Source organism: Ovis canadensis, chromosome 9, assembly GCF_042477335.2.
Source record: "Ovis canadensis isolate MfBH-ARS-UI-01 breed Bighorn chromosome 9, ARS-UI_OviCan_v2, whole genome shotgun sequence".
Classification (NCBI taxonomy): Eukaryota; Metazoa; Chordata; class Mammalia; order Artiodactyla; family Bovidae; genus Ovis; species Ovis canadensis.
The window spans coordinates 39,135,045-39,147,245 of NC_091253.1; the positions used below are offsets into that span (position 1 = coordinate 39,135,045).

Consider the following 12,201-nt stretch of genomic DNA (forward strand, 5'->3'; position numbering starts at 1 on the left):
CACTAGCTTTCAGTTCAAAAATCTCAAGTGCACACATCTGACTGGTGCAGCTGGAGTCTAATGTCAGCATCCTAGCTGCAAGGGAAGCAGGTTTATTATGGGTTTTACCTTGGGAAGAATTTACAGATGGGAAAAGAAGATTAAAGCTGTAGAGCAGTTGAAAAGAAAAACAGTCTCATTCCACCAACAATAAATAACTTCAATAAATCACCACCAGGCAGCAGTGATATTGGTTAATCCAAATATGATTTTTTGCTCTAAAAAATTGAACATGTTGAAATATTCATCAGTGAATTCATCTATATCCTTTGTATGCAAAGGTGAGCATTTAATGAGAATTTATGGAGAAATTTTGATGAGAAGACTTTTTTTTTTCAAATTCCATTAGAAGGTAATTTACAAATCAATGACACTTTGATTCATATTCAAGTATTAATAGAGAAATTAATATTCCTCTCTAACCCTTATCATCATTTGTAGCAATTACATAAGTAAAGCCCTGCATTATTCACAGCATGAACTTTGCATACCTTTCCAGAAAGGGAAAAAGAAGCAGTGAGAAGAAATCTCATCAGACAACAACCTTAGAAACAGGGATATATAGAGGTGTAAGACAGCAGTAAATAAAGCTTCATAAAGAACAAATCGTGTCAAACTAAAGTAACTCAGCTCTCTTGCCAAAATAACTGCAGAATGTGGAGAAGAAGAGATAAATGTGATCTATGTTTATTTTGTCAGCGTTTGGGATTCTGCCTTGAATAATGCAGGCATTAGTAAAGTAAGATAGTATCAGCCAGCCCACCCATCTACCAACCAGAAGTACAACTTGTGAAAAAAACATTAAAATAAGATCTCTACGGAAATGAACGGTGCTTCCACAAAAGCCGGTGTGAAGATTTTCAAAACATAGGATGCTTATTACAGTCAAAGCCAAAAATTCAGTTTCTCCAATAAAAACTAGGTTGCCCTTCAGATATTTGAATAAAGAAATGTGACTTCTATCATTGAATCCTTACCACTCAGAGTTCACTTGGTTTTCCCAAAGGATTAATACAGATTTTATTTCTGCTAACCAGTTCCAGTAGAGACCTAGAATCTTTTTCATCAATCCTCTTATCTCACGAATAACTAGACTCACTGTTATGGTGACTAGCTCAATCTTTCAGCCAAGCCATGAGTTGAATCTTTTATTTTCCCCAAAATGAGATTGGTTGTTAAAGTCTCATTATTGATGTCTGACTCACTTCTGTGATATAAAACTAAGCTCCCAAGAAGCTTGACTTTTTCACTGCCTGCCATTTACTGATTATCCATGACTCCAGGCAAATTGCAAAACTTCTCCAGACTCTCGCTTTCTTACCAGACATTTCCTCACCAGCTTTGGAATAAACCTTGGGGGCAAATTTCTCCATCACTGCGTTGCAGTGATGTCAGCCAAGAGCCACTACTCTTGGCTCAGAGAGTAGAAACTTACTGTGTAGCAGCCCCTCCCCAGGACAGGAGAAGACACGGCCGGAGGAGAACAAAGAGGGCAAGACAGGATGCGGGGGCAAGAGATCACAGCTGCTGTATTTTTGGAAACCAGAGCCAGGACACATGATTCAGAAGAAAAGAGGAGCTTTGGATGAGTCAGTCTGGGTTCAAACCTGACTCTACCACCTTTTTTTTTTTTTTTAATATGGACCATTTTTCAAGTCTGTATTGATTTAGTTACAATATTGTGCTTCTATATTTTGTTTTGGTTTTTCTGACCACAAGGCATGTGGGTTCTTAGCTTCCCAAGCAGGGATCAAACCCACATCCCCCTGCACTGGAACATACTAAGTTGCTTCAGTTGTGTCTGACTCTCTGTGACTCTATGGACTGAAGCCCTCCAGGCTCCTCTGTCCATGGGATTCTGCAGGCAAGAATACTGGAGTGGGTAGCCATGCCCTCCTCCAGGGGATCTTCCCAGCCCAGAGATCAAACTTGTCTCTTATGTCTCCTGCATTGGCAGGTGGGTTCTTTACTGATAGAGCCACCTGGTTACTCAGCCTTAAAAAAGAATGAAATCCTGTCACATCCCACAACCTAGATGAACCTTGAGGACATTATACTGAGTGAAATAAACCAGTCACAAAAAGACAAATGCTATGTGATTCCACTCACATGAGGGATCAAAAGTAATCAACATGTTGATGTAGGGCAAAAACCATACCAATATTGTACAGTAATTATCCTCCCATTAAAATAAATAAATACAAAATTGTTAGAGTAGTCAAACTCAGAATAGTGATTATCAGGGCAGGGGAGGAGGAAACTGGGAGCTGGTGTTTAATGGGCACAGAGTTTGTTTCGAAAGATGAAAAAGTTCTGGAGATTGTTTGCTCAAAAATGTGCATATACTTAATACCCCCTGAATACTCTTAAAAATGGTTAAGATGGTAAATATTATAGTATGCCTTTTCTATTTTAAATTCTACTTTACTTTTTAAGAAAACAGTCCCTCATTGGCAGACACCTAACCTGATCTGTCTTTTGTCTCCAATACGTAGAAGAGTCCCTGGCATTTGAATTTGTTGAATGAGTAAACAAATGAATACTACATTGCTTAAAACTTTATTATGAAATCACGAAGTCCCAGAGTAGGAAGAGACCCCAAAGGTCTAATCAGCGTGTCTTCCTGTGTAAAGCGTGAATTCCCTACCCGACAGCAGCTAGGTGGTCATTCAGACTCACCACGAGTGCTCCTTGCTCAATCCTGTCTCCCAGACAGAGCCGCCATGCCACCATCTCTCCTCCCAACTCTGGGGGCCACGGAACCAGTCTAGTCTTGGTTCTTCATGACAACCCAGTGTTACCCTCCGAGTCCTCGATTTTGAAGTGGATTACAGCCCTCGGTGGCCAGACAGTGTGCCCATCCATTTACAGAAAGCTGCAGAGCCACAGAAGGATCCAAGAGCTGGCCGGAGCGCACCCACTCTGAACTGCAGTTCACACTGGCCACCCTGCATCCCCCATGGACTGACCGCCCCTGCTGCCCTGACTTTGCCCCATGCCGCACACTGAACGGGCACTCATGAAGTATTTGTTGAATGAAAAGAATCTATTCATCCAACCGCCTTTAAGCAGAGCTCTCTAAGAGGTAACCTCAGTGATGAAGGTCCAGCTATTTTCAAGGACTCCAAAGCAAGGTCACTTCACTCACTTTCTCTGAAACGTCTTTCAACATTCAGTGACCGTTTCACGTAAAAGCATTCACCCTTCGGCTGTCTGCTTTCTGGACTGTTCTATGATTGTGCCACGAGTTTGAAGTCCCATCAACCCAGCTAAGCCTCGAGTTTCCACAACTTCTCTTGCCCCATAATAGCCCCTGATACAAATACAGATTGAATTTTAAAAACCTTTGACCTCAGCCAGATTCTCATTTCTAGAAATTTATCCTGAGGATGAAATCATACAACTTTGCCAATGAACAAAGTTGAATACACAAGGATGTTTATTACGGAATGATTATGTTAGCCGAAAATGGGAAATAACTCAAATATTTATCAGCTGGAGGCTAATTAAATAAATGTATTTTGTATATACAGTGGAGTACTGGGTATTCATTAACAATGACAGGGCAATATGTACTCATTGAATTGAAAAAGAACCACCATACAAGACACAAGCACAAACTAATTGATTAGTTCAAGAAGAAAATGCAAGAAAAGGATTTAACTCTCACAGAATCTTGGTATGATATGAGAAAAGAAACCATAAAAGTCACAGTGTTTTTTAATATTAAACACTTCTTTTCAATCACCCACTGGATAATGGAATTTTCAGTGCATGTTGATAATATTCAGAGGAAAAGTAGGTTACAGAATGGCATGTATAACACAATGTGGTCTATGTTTTTAAAAATGCATCTCAGCATAGAAAGATGCCTGAAGAGATTTTTCATCAAAAAGATGAGTATTAATCTCTGGGAGGTAGGATTGGGGTAATTTTACTTTCATCTTTATACCTTTTAGGAGAAGGCAATGGCATCACACTCCAGTACTCCTGCCTGGAAAATCCCATGGACGGAGGAGCCTGGTGGGCTGCAGTCCATGGGGTCGCTAAGAGTCAGACACAACTGAGCGACTTCACTTTCACTTTTCACTTTCATGCATTGGAGAAGGAAACGGCAACCCACTCCAGTGTTCTTGCCTGGAGAATCCCAGGGACGGGGGAGCCTGGTGGGCTGCTGTCTATGGGGTCGCACAGAGTCGGACACGACTGAAGCGACTTAGCAGCAGCAGCAGCAGTTATACCTTCTACTGTGTCGTTTTACATTTTAATAAAAGTTGTACATTATGTTTACAATCAGCAAAAATTGTAAGGTTCTTTTCATTTGGGGGAAAAAGACTATCTGGAACAAGAAGGCTCTTATCAAATACTAGTTAAATGGAAACTGACTCATAGTCTTTTGGTACAAGCAGGATTATACCAATGGCATGGATTGAGGAAGACCTAAAAGGCCTTCCTGACTGCTAAATTGCACCGAAATGCCCTAGTCTGCCGCCTGAGTCAACACCACGGAAATATCATTTCTACTGATGTCGTGAGGACTCACCATAAGTGCAATCCTCTACAGTTTTGAAAGGCTTGTGCTTTCGACATCTCATTCAACCTTCAAAACTAGATTTGTGACCAGTTTCCCAAACTAAACTCCCTAAATGTCTGTCTGGCCACCATTAGGCAACATTTCCAGCTTGGGGATGCACAGTTGTTTGCTGGATGGATGAGCAGGTAGTTGGATGGATGGGTGGATGGATGGATAACAGGAATGAATTCTTTTCGCTGTTTTACAGACAAGAAAACAGAGAAGCAGAGGTGAAGCAACATCCCTAGGGTGATACTGTTCAGTCAGTTCAGTTTAGTTGCTCAGTCATGTCCGACTCTGTGACCCCATGAATCACAGCACACCAGGCCTCCCTGTCCATCACCAACTCCCGGAGTTCACTCAGGCTCGCGTCCATTGAGTCCGTGATGCCATCCAGCCATCCCATCCTCTGTTGTCCCCTTCTCCTTCTGCCCCCAATCCCTCCCAGCATCAGAGTCTTTTCCAATGGGTCAACTCTTCGCATGAGGTGGCCAAAGTACTGGAGTTTCAGCCTTAGCATCATTCCTTCCAAAGAAATCCCAGTTAGTCAATTATTAACTTGAGGGTTGGAATCATTCCTGTACACGGTTTCTGTATCAGCTCTCTTTTATCAAAAGCCACTCCCACCCCAAATCGTTCTTTAGGAGGAAACTCTCCACTATCACTGACAGACATATATCTGATAATCAGGGGTGATACTCAAAATGGCATGGGTATTGACCTGTTGAAGTGGCACTGGTGCAGGACCCTGGAGACCTGCTGCTTTGATCAGCATTAACCCATTAATTGCTGGATGTCAGTGCATCCTGGGTGTCAGGACATTCATTGGGTTCAAGATAGGAGCCCACTCAGCCACTGGTTTAGAACTATTTCATTATTTTACCAATAAATACAGCCAAATACATGCATAATGGTTGGATATGAACCCTGCCAAAAACCCTCCATGACACTACAGTGTTACTCCCTAAGTGAGAAGCTCTACTCTCTCTTCACACACAGCACGGCCCTTGCTCTGAGCACTATTTATAACTCCACTTGAAGTTTTCATCCTGACATATCCAATTTGCATGCACAAATGAAATCAAATGTCATTATCCTCTTCTGAAAATTTTCCTGAGCCTGGCCATAGCAGAGGATCAGGGCAGGTCTATAGAGGGAAAGAATTATAATGGGAGAGAGGATGTGATAAAATCTCAAAAAAAGAACTTCCCAGGCCAGTGGTTAAGACTCCACTTAAGGGCTGCACAGCTTCAGTCCTTGGTTGGGGAACTGAGATCCCACATGCCATGCAGCATGGCCAAAAAAATAAAATAAAATCTCAAAAAGTACAAGACAGCCCCATGGAAGACCAGTCCTTGCTTGAGTGCAGCTCTCCCTGGACACACATATGCTGTATATGTGCAATTTTGTTCCAGGCACCAGGTAAGATTCTGGAAGATAGACTGTCCCTGATCTCAGTCTGCTCAGAGTTCCAGAAAGTAGCAAGAGAGACATTGGATGTAGCTGTTGTATAAATGGAAAGTGAGAGCAGACAAGAGCACTGTGGGAATTCAGAGGAGAGAAAGTTTCTTTCCCCTGAAGGAAATCTAGGAGGGCTGCCTGAGGAAGGTGACCCCCACCTGGGTCTTCTTGAGAAACTGTGGCAGTAACGCTTGAGAAGGAAGGGAAATGTGCCATCAGAGATCAACTCAGGCCAGTCTGGAAGCAAACATTATCGTGCAAGGCATTTACCAGGAAAAGATGCAGACAGACATCGCATGTGCTCTGCTGAACTTGTCCTCTCAGACCGGTCATGCTTTCTCACCTCCCAGCTTTTACCCCTGCTGTGTCTTCCACCTGGAACATTCTCTCACCTTCTCCACATTCAAGAATGTTGTCTACCATTCACCCTCCACTTCTCAGCTTAGATGCACTTTTTCTGAAAAGCCTTCCTTGATCCTCCAAAATGGATAAATTTCTCTTCCCACCCAAGTTCCTACTAGTATCATAATTTCACAGCACCCACATCATAGTCATCTATTCTGCTGTTCATCGATACCACTTCTCTGTAAGTGCTCTGAGAGAAGATCTGGATGATCCGTGTGTGTGGACCCAGAACCTAGCAAAGAGCTGTACTCCTAACAGATATATTTAATAAATGATTGAGTTTTCAAAAATGATTCAGCAGCCCATTTGTATACCATTACCCCAATCCTGCCCCCAAGCAGAGCTGAAGATGTGTCCAGCTAATTCTACAAAGTTGCTTTGTAGATGAAACGATACAAATGTACTTAGACCCCTTTTCATCAGCCCACCCCTTTTCACCCGCCCGGAACAAAATGCAGAGCCAAGGCTTGTTCTGAAACACAAGGCTAACTTCCCCAAGGCCCTTGTGGCCATAGGGGTGCATACTGAGCCTCAGCAAAACTCCCCAGGCAGGTCCAAGAATGAGACCATAGGACTAAAAAGACCCCACTGCTTATTTACAAACTGAGAGAAGAGACTTTGAGGCAAGAGATGGCCAGAGCAAGAAAAGAAACCCCAAGTTTAAGCTGGCTTTATAGGTTAGCGCAATTACACCAGGAAAGGGCCTGGTTTCCGAAAATACAAAGCATTTAATATTAACCCTTTATAGCTCCCCAGTGGCTCAGACTGTAAAGAATCTGCATGCAGTGCGGGAGATCCAGGTTCGATCCCTGGGTCAGGAAGATCCCCTGGCGAAGGAAATGGCAACCCACTCCAGTATTCTTGCCTGGAGAATCCCATGGACAGAGGAGCCATGGGATCACAAAGAGTCGAACAGGACTGAGCAGCTAACACTTTTACTTTCACTTTTCACCTTGTGGCTCAATTGGGAGAGCTAAAGGAATTCTTTTAATGTTCAGAATATTAACAATGGTTATCTCCAGTGATATTGTGAGTGATTTTTAAAATCCTCTTAGCTTCTATATTTTCCAAGTTTTCTGCAATGAATGTGATATATTTTCTCATCAGAAGGGGAAAATTCTGTCTCTTAGGTGCATGTATGTACTCAGCCCTGTCCGACTCTTTGTGACCTCATGGACTGTAGCCCATCAGTCTCCTCTGTCCATGGAATTCTCCAGGCAAGAATACTGGAGTGGGTGGCCATTCCCTTCTCCAGGAGATCTTCCTGACCAGGGATCAAACCCATGTCTCCTGCATTGGCAGGTGGATTCTTTACCACTTGAGCTGCCTGGGAAGCCCTTTAAGCGCAGGGTCAGACCCAGCCGTCCTTTCTGGCCCATGAACTTTCCCTCCTAAGCTTTAAGTCTCAGTTAATCTTTAAGGATTTTTTGAAGGGAGGCCCTCCGTTCCCAGCTCCCAGCCCTTTGGCTCTGGCCATACCCAGAAACCTTGCTAGCAAAAGGAAATATATTACTTGGCTTTGGATGGCTTCTCCATTCTTCCTCTTCTTGGTGGCTCCTCTGGGCTAGGAACTGGCAAAATCCTGATGTCTGGCTTTATCCAGATCCTGGGCACAGGCTTCTGAGTTTCACAGTCATCTGGTGGGTGAGGCTGTTTGGGGTGTGGCTGAATCAACACTCACTGGCGTACACGGCTATTCTCGAGCATCATGTTACCCAGTGTAATCAAAGGTGCAAAATGAAACTGTTCCACAAAGAGTTGACCCATCCGTCAGACACACTTAGCAGCATGTGTCTTAATTCCCTTCAATGACAGAACCAAAGGCTAAGTGCCTTCAAGCCTCAAACTCATATTCTTCTAAGAATAATGTTTTAAGACCACGGTGGCTCAAGTGCTAAAGAATCTGCCTGCCAACCCTGGAGATGCAGGTTCTATCCCTGGCTTGGGAAGATCCCCTGGGGGAGGAGATGGAACCCACTCCAGTACTCTTGCCTGGAGAATCCCATGGACAGAGGAGCCTAGTGGGCTGCAATCCATGGGGCTGCAAAGAGTTGGACATGGCTGAGTATACACACACACACATATACCATCTCATTGCAAGGACAACATGTTATTACGATCACTCAGGGAATTCCCCAGTGGTCCAGTGTTTAGGACTTATCACTCTTACTGCTGAGATCCCTGGTTGGGGAACTAAAATCCCATAAGCTGCTCAGTAAGGCAAAAAAATAAATAAACCACTCAGTTCTCCGAGAGAAGGCTGTTTCTTCAACAATAAAATGTTTTATTACCAACACTGACCACTAACCCATGTGACTACTGAGAATTTGAAATGTGGCGAGTGCAACTGTGTACACTTTAAAAAATTAATTTAAATTTAAATGGCTACATGTGGCTTAATGGCCACTGTTTTGGCCACTGCAGTTTAGGATCCCAAATGTTAGACCTGGAAAGAACCCAATAAATCATCTGGACCTGTGATTTCCAACTTTTGCATTTGGGAGACCCATTCCTAATATTAAAGAGGCATTCAGACCTTCCTCATATTAGCAGAATGTGTAGTATCTTTTGTTAAAAACATTGTAATAACCCAAGTGAACAAAAGTTCAAGAACATTTTAAATTACATTTTAATTAAAAAAATCATGATGATCAAAATCAGTAAATATTCAATAATGGTTTTAATGGCACTTTAATTAAGAAAAGCATAGTGGCCAAAATTAGCAAAATTACAGCAATACTTTAAATTGCATTTCATAATTTACAACAGCATCCTTATACACATGTAATAGATGTATATAAGGCATGGTTTTGTTCAGCCTTCAGACTTGTCTAATGTATGGATTTCCAGATCTTCTCTAATAATTCCATAGCTTATGATGACCATTTCTGAGAGTGCACAATTCAATGTGCAAACCAGTGGTTTTATGTAGCCCTAGTTTGAAAGAGAGAGAGAAGATGGAGCCCAAAAAGAAGACCTGCCCAAATCACATAGCTAATAACCAATAGCATTGGCCAGACAACTGTTATTTTCATTGTCACAAAGTCAGAAGAAAGGAAACTCACCAGGAAAAATGCTGCTGTTGTTAAGTCACTTCAGTCGTGTCTGATTCTTTTGTGACCCCAAGGACTGTAGCCCACCAGGTTCCTCTGTCCACGGAATTTTCCAGCAAGAATGCTGGAGTGGGTTGCCATTTCCTTCTGCAGGGGATCTTTCCAGTCCAGGGACTGAATCACGTCTCCTACACTGGCACGTGGATTCTTTACCACTGAGCTACCAGGCAAGCCCCACTGGGGAAATACAGCTGGCCAAACTGAATACAACTCTCTTCTTTTCCTTCTTTGAAGATGTTGAGGAATTAAAGAAGCAGACATTTGCAATACCAAAGAGAAATTAATTGATGAATAATTACCTAAGTATGCCTAAGAAGGCAATGGCAACCCACTCCAGTACTCTTGCCTGGCAAATCCCATGGACAGAGGAGCCTGGTAGGCTGTAGTCCATGGGGTTGCTAGGAGGCTGACATGACTGAGCTACTTCACTTTCACTTTTCACTTTCATGCATTGGAGAAGGAAATGGCAACCCACTCCAGTGTTCTTGCCTGGAGAATCCCAGGGATGGGGGGGCCTGGTGGGCTGCCGTCTCTGGGGTCTCACAGAGTCGGACACGACTGAAGCGACTTAGCAGCAGCAGCAGCAGCATGCCTAAGAAAGGAATATGAGAAAAAAACAGAACTAGCCTATAACTTTGAGATTTCTATGAAGCTTTTACAAATTCTCCAGTCTTTGTGGGGCTTGTTAGCACGTATGGGTATCTTCCCAGACACAAGCAATAAAACAAAAAATATCTTAAAAATAAACCAGGTTTATGAACTTCTTACATGGCATCCAGTCCCATCACTTCATGGCAAATAGATGGGGAAACAGTGGAGACTGGTAGACTCTGTTTTTTGGGCTCCAAAATCACTGCAGATGGTGATTTGAGCCACGAAATTAAAAGACACTTACACCTTGGAAGAAAAGTTATGACCAACCTAGATAGCATGTTAAAAAGCAGAGACATTACTTTGTCAACAAAAGTCCATCTAGTCAAATGTATGGTTTTTCCAGTGGTCATGTATGGATGTGAGAGTTGGACTGTAAAGAAAGCTGAGCACCGAAGAACTGGTGCTTTTGAACCATGGTGTTGGAGAAGACTCTTGAGAGTCCCTTGGACTGCAAGGAGGTCCAACTAGTCCATCCTAAAGGAAATCAGTCCTGAATGTTCATTGGAAGGACTGATGTTGAAGCTGAAACTCCAATACTTTGGCCACCTGATGCAAAGAACTGACTCACTGGAAAAGACCTGATGCTGAGAAAGATTGAAGGCTGGAGGAGAAGGGGATGACAGAGGATGAAATGGCTGGATGGCATCACTGATTCAATGAACATGAGTTTAAGTAAACTCTGGGAGTTGGTGATGGAGAGGGAGCCCTGGCATGCTGCAGTCAATGGAGTTACAAAGAGTCGGACACGACTGAACGACTGAACTGACTGACTGATGAGCTCCTTTCAGTGACAGCAAGCAGGACACAGAAGGAAGAGCCAATGTGTTCTTGGCTTACAACAGCCCAGTTACAATGGCTGCACAGTTCACCAGGAAGAAGAGTCTCAAATTCAGAACTCTGGCATCCATTCTCTTCCCATTTTGATTACAACATGCTGCCACCAACACCATGCACTCCACCGCTCTTCCAGATCACTGAGGTTGGCAGGAAAATCTGTCAAAGTCAGTTCATAGCATTTAGTGTAATCAGGTTTTCAAACCGACAGACTTCTCCTTTTAGATTCACATTGCATTCCTTTTTTTAAACTTGACCATAGTAACTATGACCTTGGACTGAATCAAGATGCTAACACTTATAAACTATAAAGTTTGGTGACCTGCTTTACCTCTCTCACTCAGTTGTCTCATCTGTAAAATGCAGATAAAAATTCACTGAATAGCCATGTTAAAAAAAAATTAAAGGTGATTCTCATAAATCTCTTAGAAGAGGGGCTGGTAGAAAAAGTCAGTGCTCCCTCTGAGATAGCAAGTGCTTTAATTAATCATGCTTGTACACTTGTGCATCCCATGTGAGACTATCAATTTCATGAAAGCAAAACTTTGCCTTATTTCCCAGCCACCCAGCATTCCCATGGGTACAAAGCTAAATCCAGCACAGGTGTGTGCAGTGATTACAAATGTCAGCTTTGGCATCAAACATACCAGAGAATGAAGGCTATAACCTGGCTCCAGTACTCATTTCTTAATGTCCCTGGTTCTCGGTTTCCTCATCTGTTAAATGGGTTTAATAGACTAACTGGTAGCCTACGACAATTAAAGGACCTTGATACCTGATGAGAACTCCACCCAAACTGGCTATTGTGAGCATATTAATGTGTCATTCCTGCTCCCTTCCAGGTGTGGTACCATGTAACATTCATGCTAGAAGTGGCTGATCCACAAGAATTGAGGGGTTGATTTTCAGTGAACTCCCTTATTTGCTTAATCTGGGCCACAGCTACCCACTGCCAGGAGAAGCCAGAGGCAAAACACCATAAACCCAGGGTGTGGGGCCATTTCAGACATAGCACAGCATGCATGCCAGCTGTTCCCTCAGGAAGGGAAAGCTTTCCCTGTAATTCTCAACAGCCTATCTGTGGAAGTGCATGGAAATTCAGAATAGCTGCACACCAGAGAC

General features: G+C 42.9%; 1 protein-coding gene across 2 annotated transcripts in view; it reads right to left on the minus strand.

Moving 5' to 3' along the window:
• FER1L6 (fer-1 like family member 6) overlaps window positions 1-8,105 on the minus strand; it is a 173,116-nt gene extending 165,011 nt beyond the window's left edge. The window contains exon 1 of one of the 2 annotated variants that reach the window (XR_011258974.1): window positions 7,992-8,082. Coding sequence is in view for 1 of the 2 variants with exons in the window: in XM_069599920.1 (XP_069456021.1) it covers window positions 7,992-8,014 (23 nt within the window). In the remaining variant the exon portion in view is untranslated. Of the gene's footprint in view, window positions 1-7,991 lie in introns of both variants that reach the window. The other variant, XM_069599920.1, reaches the window with a different exon arrangement.
• Window positions 8,106-12,201: the final 4,096 nt, after the last annotated feature.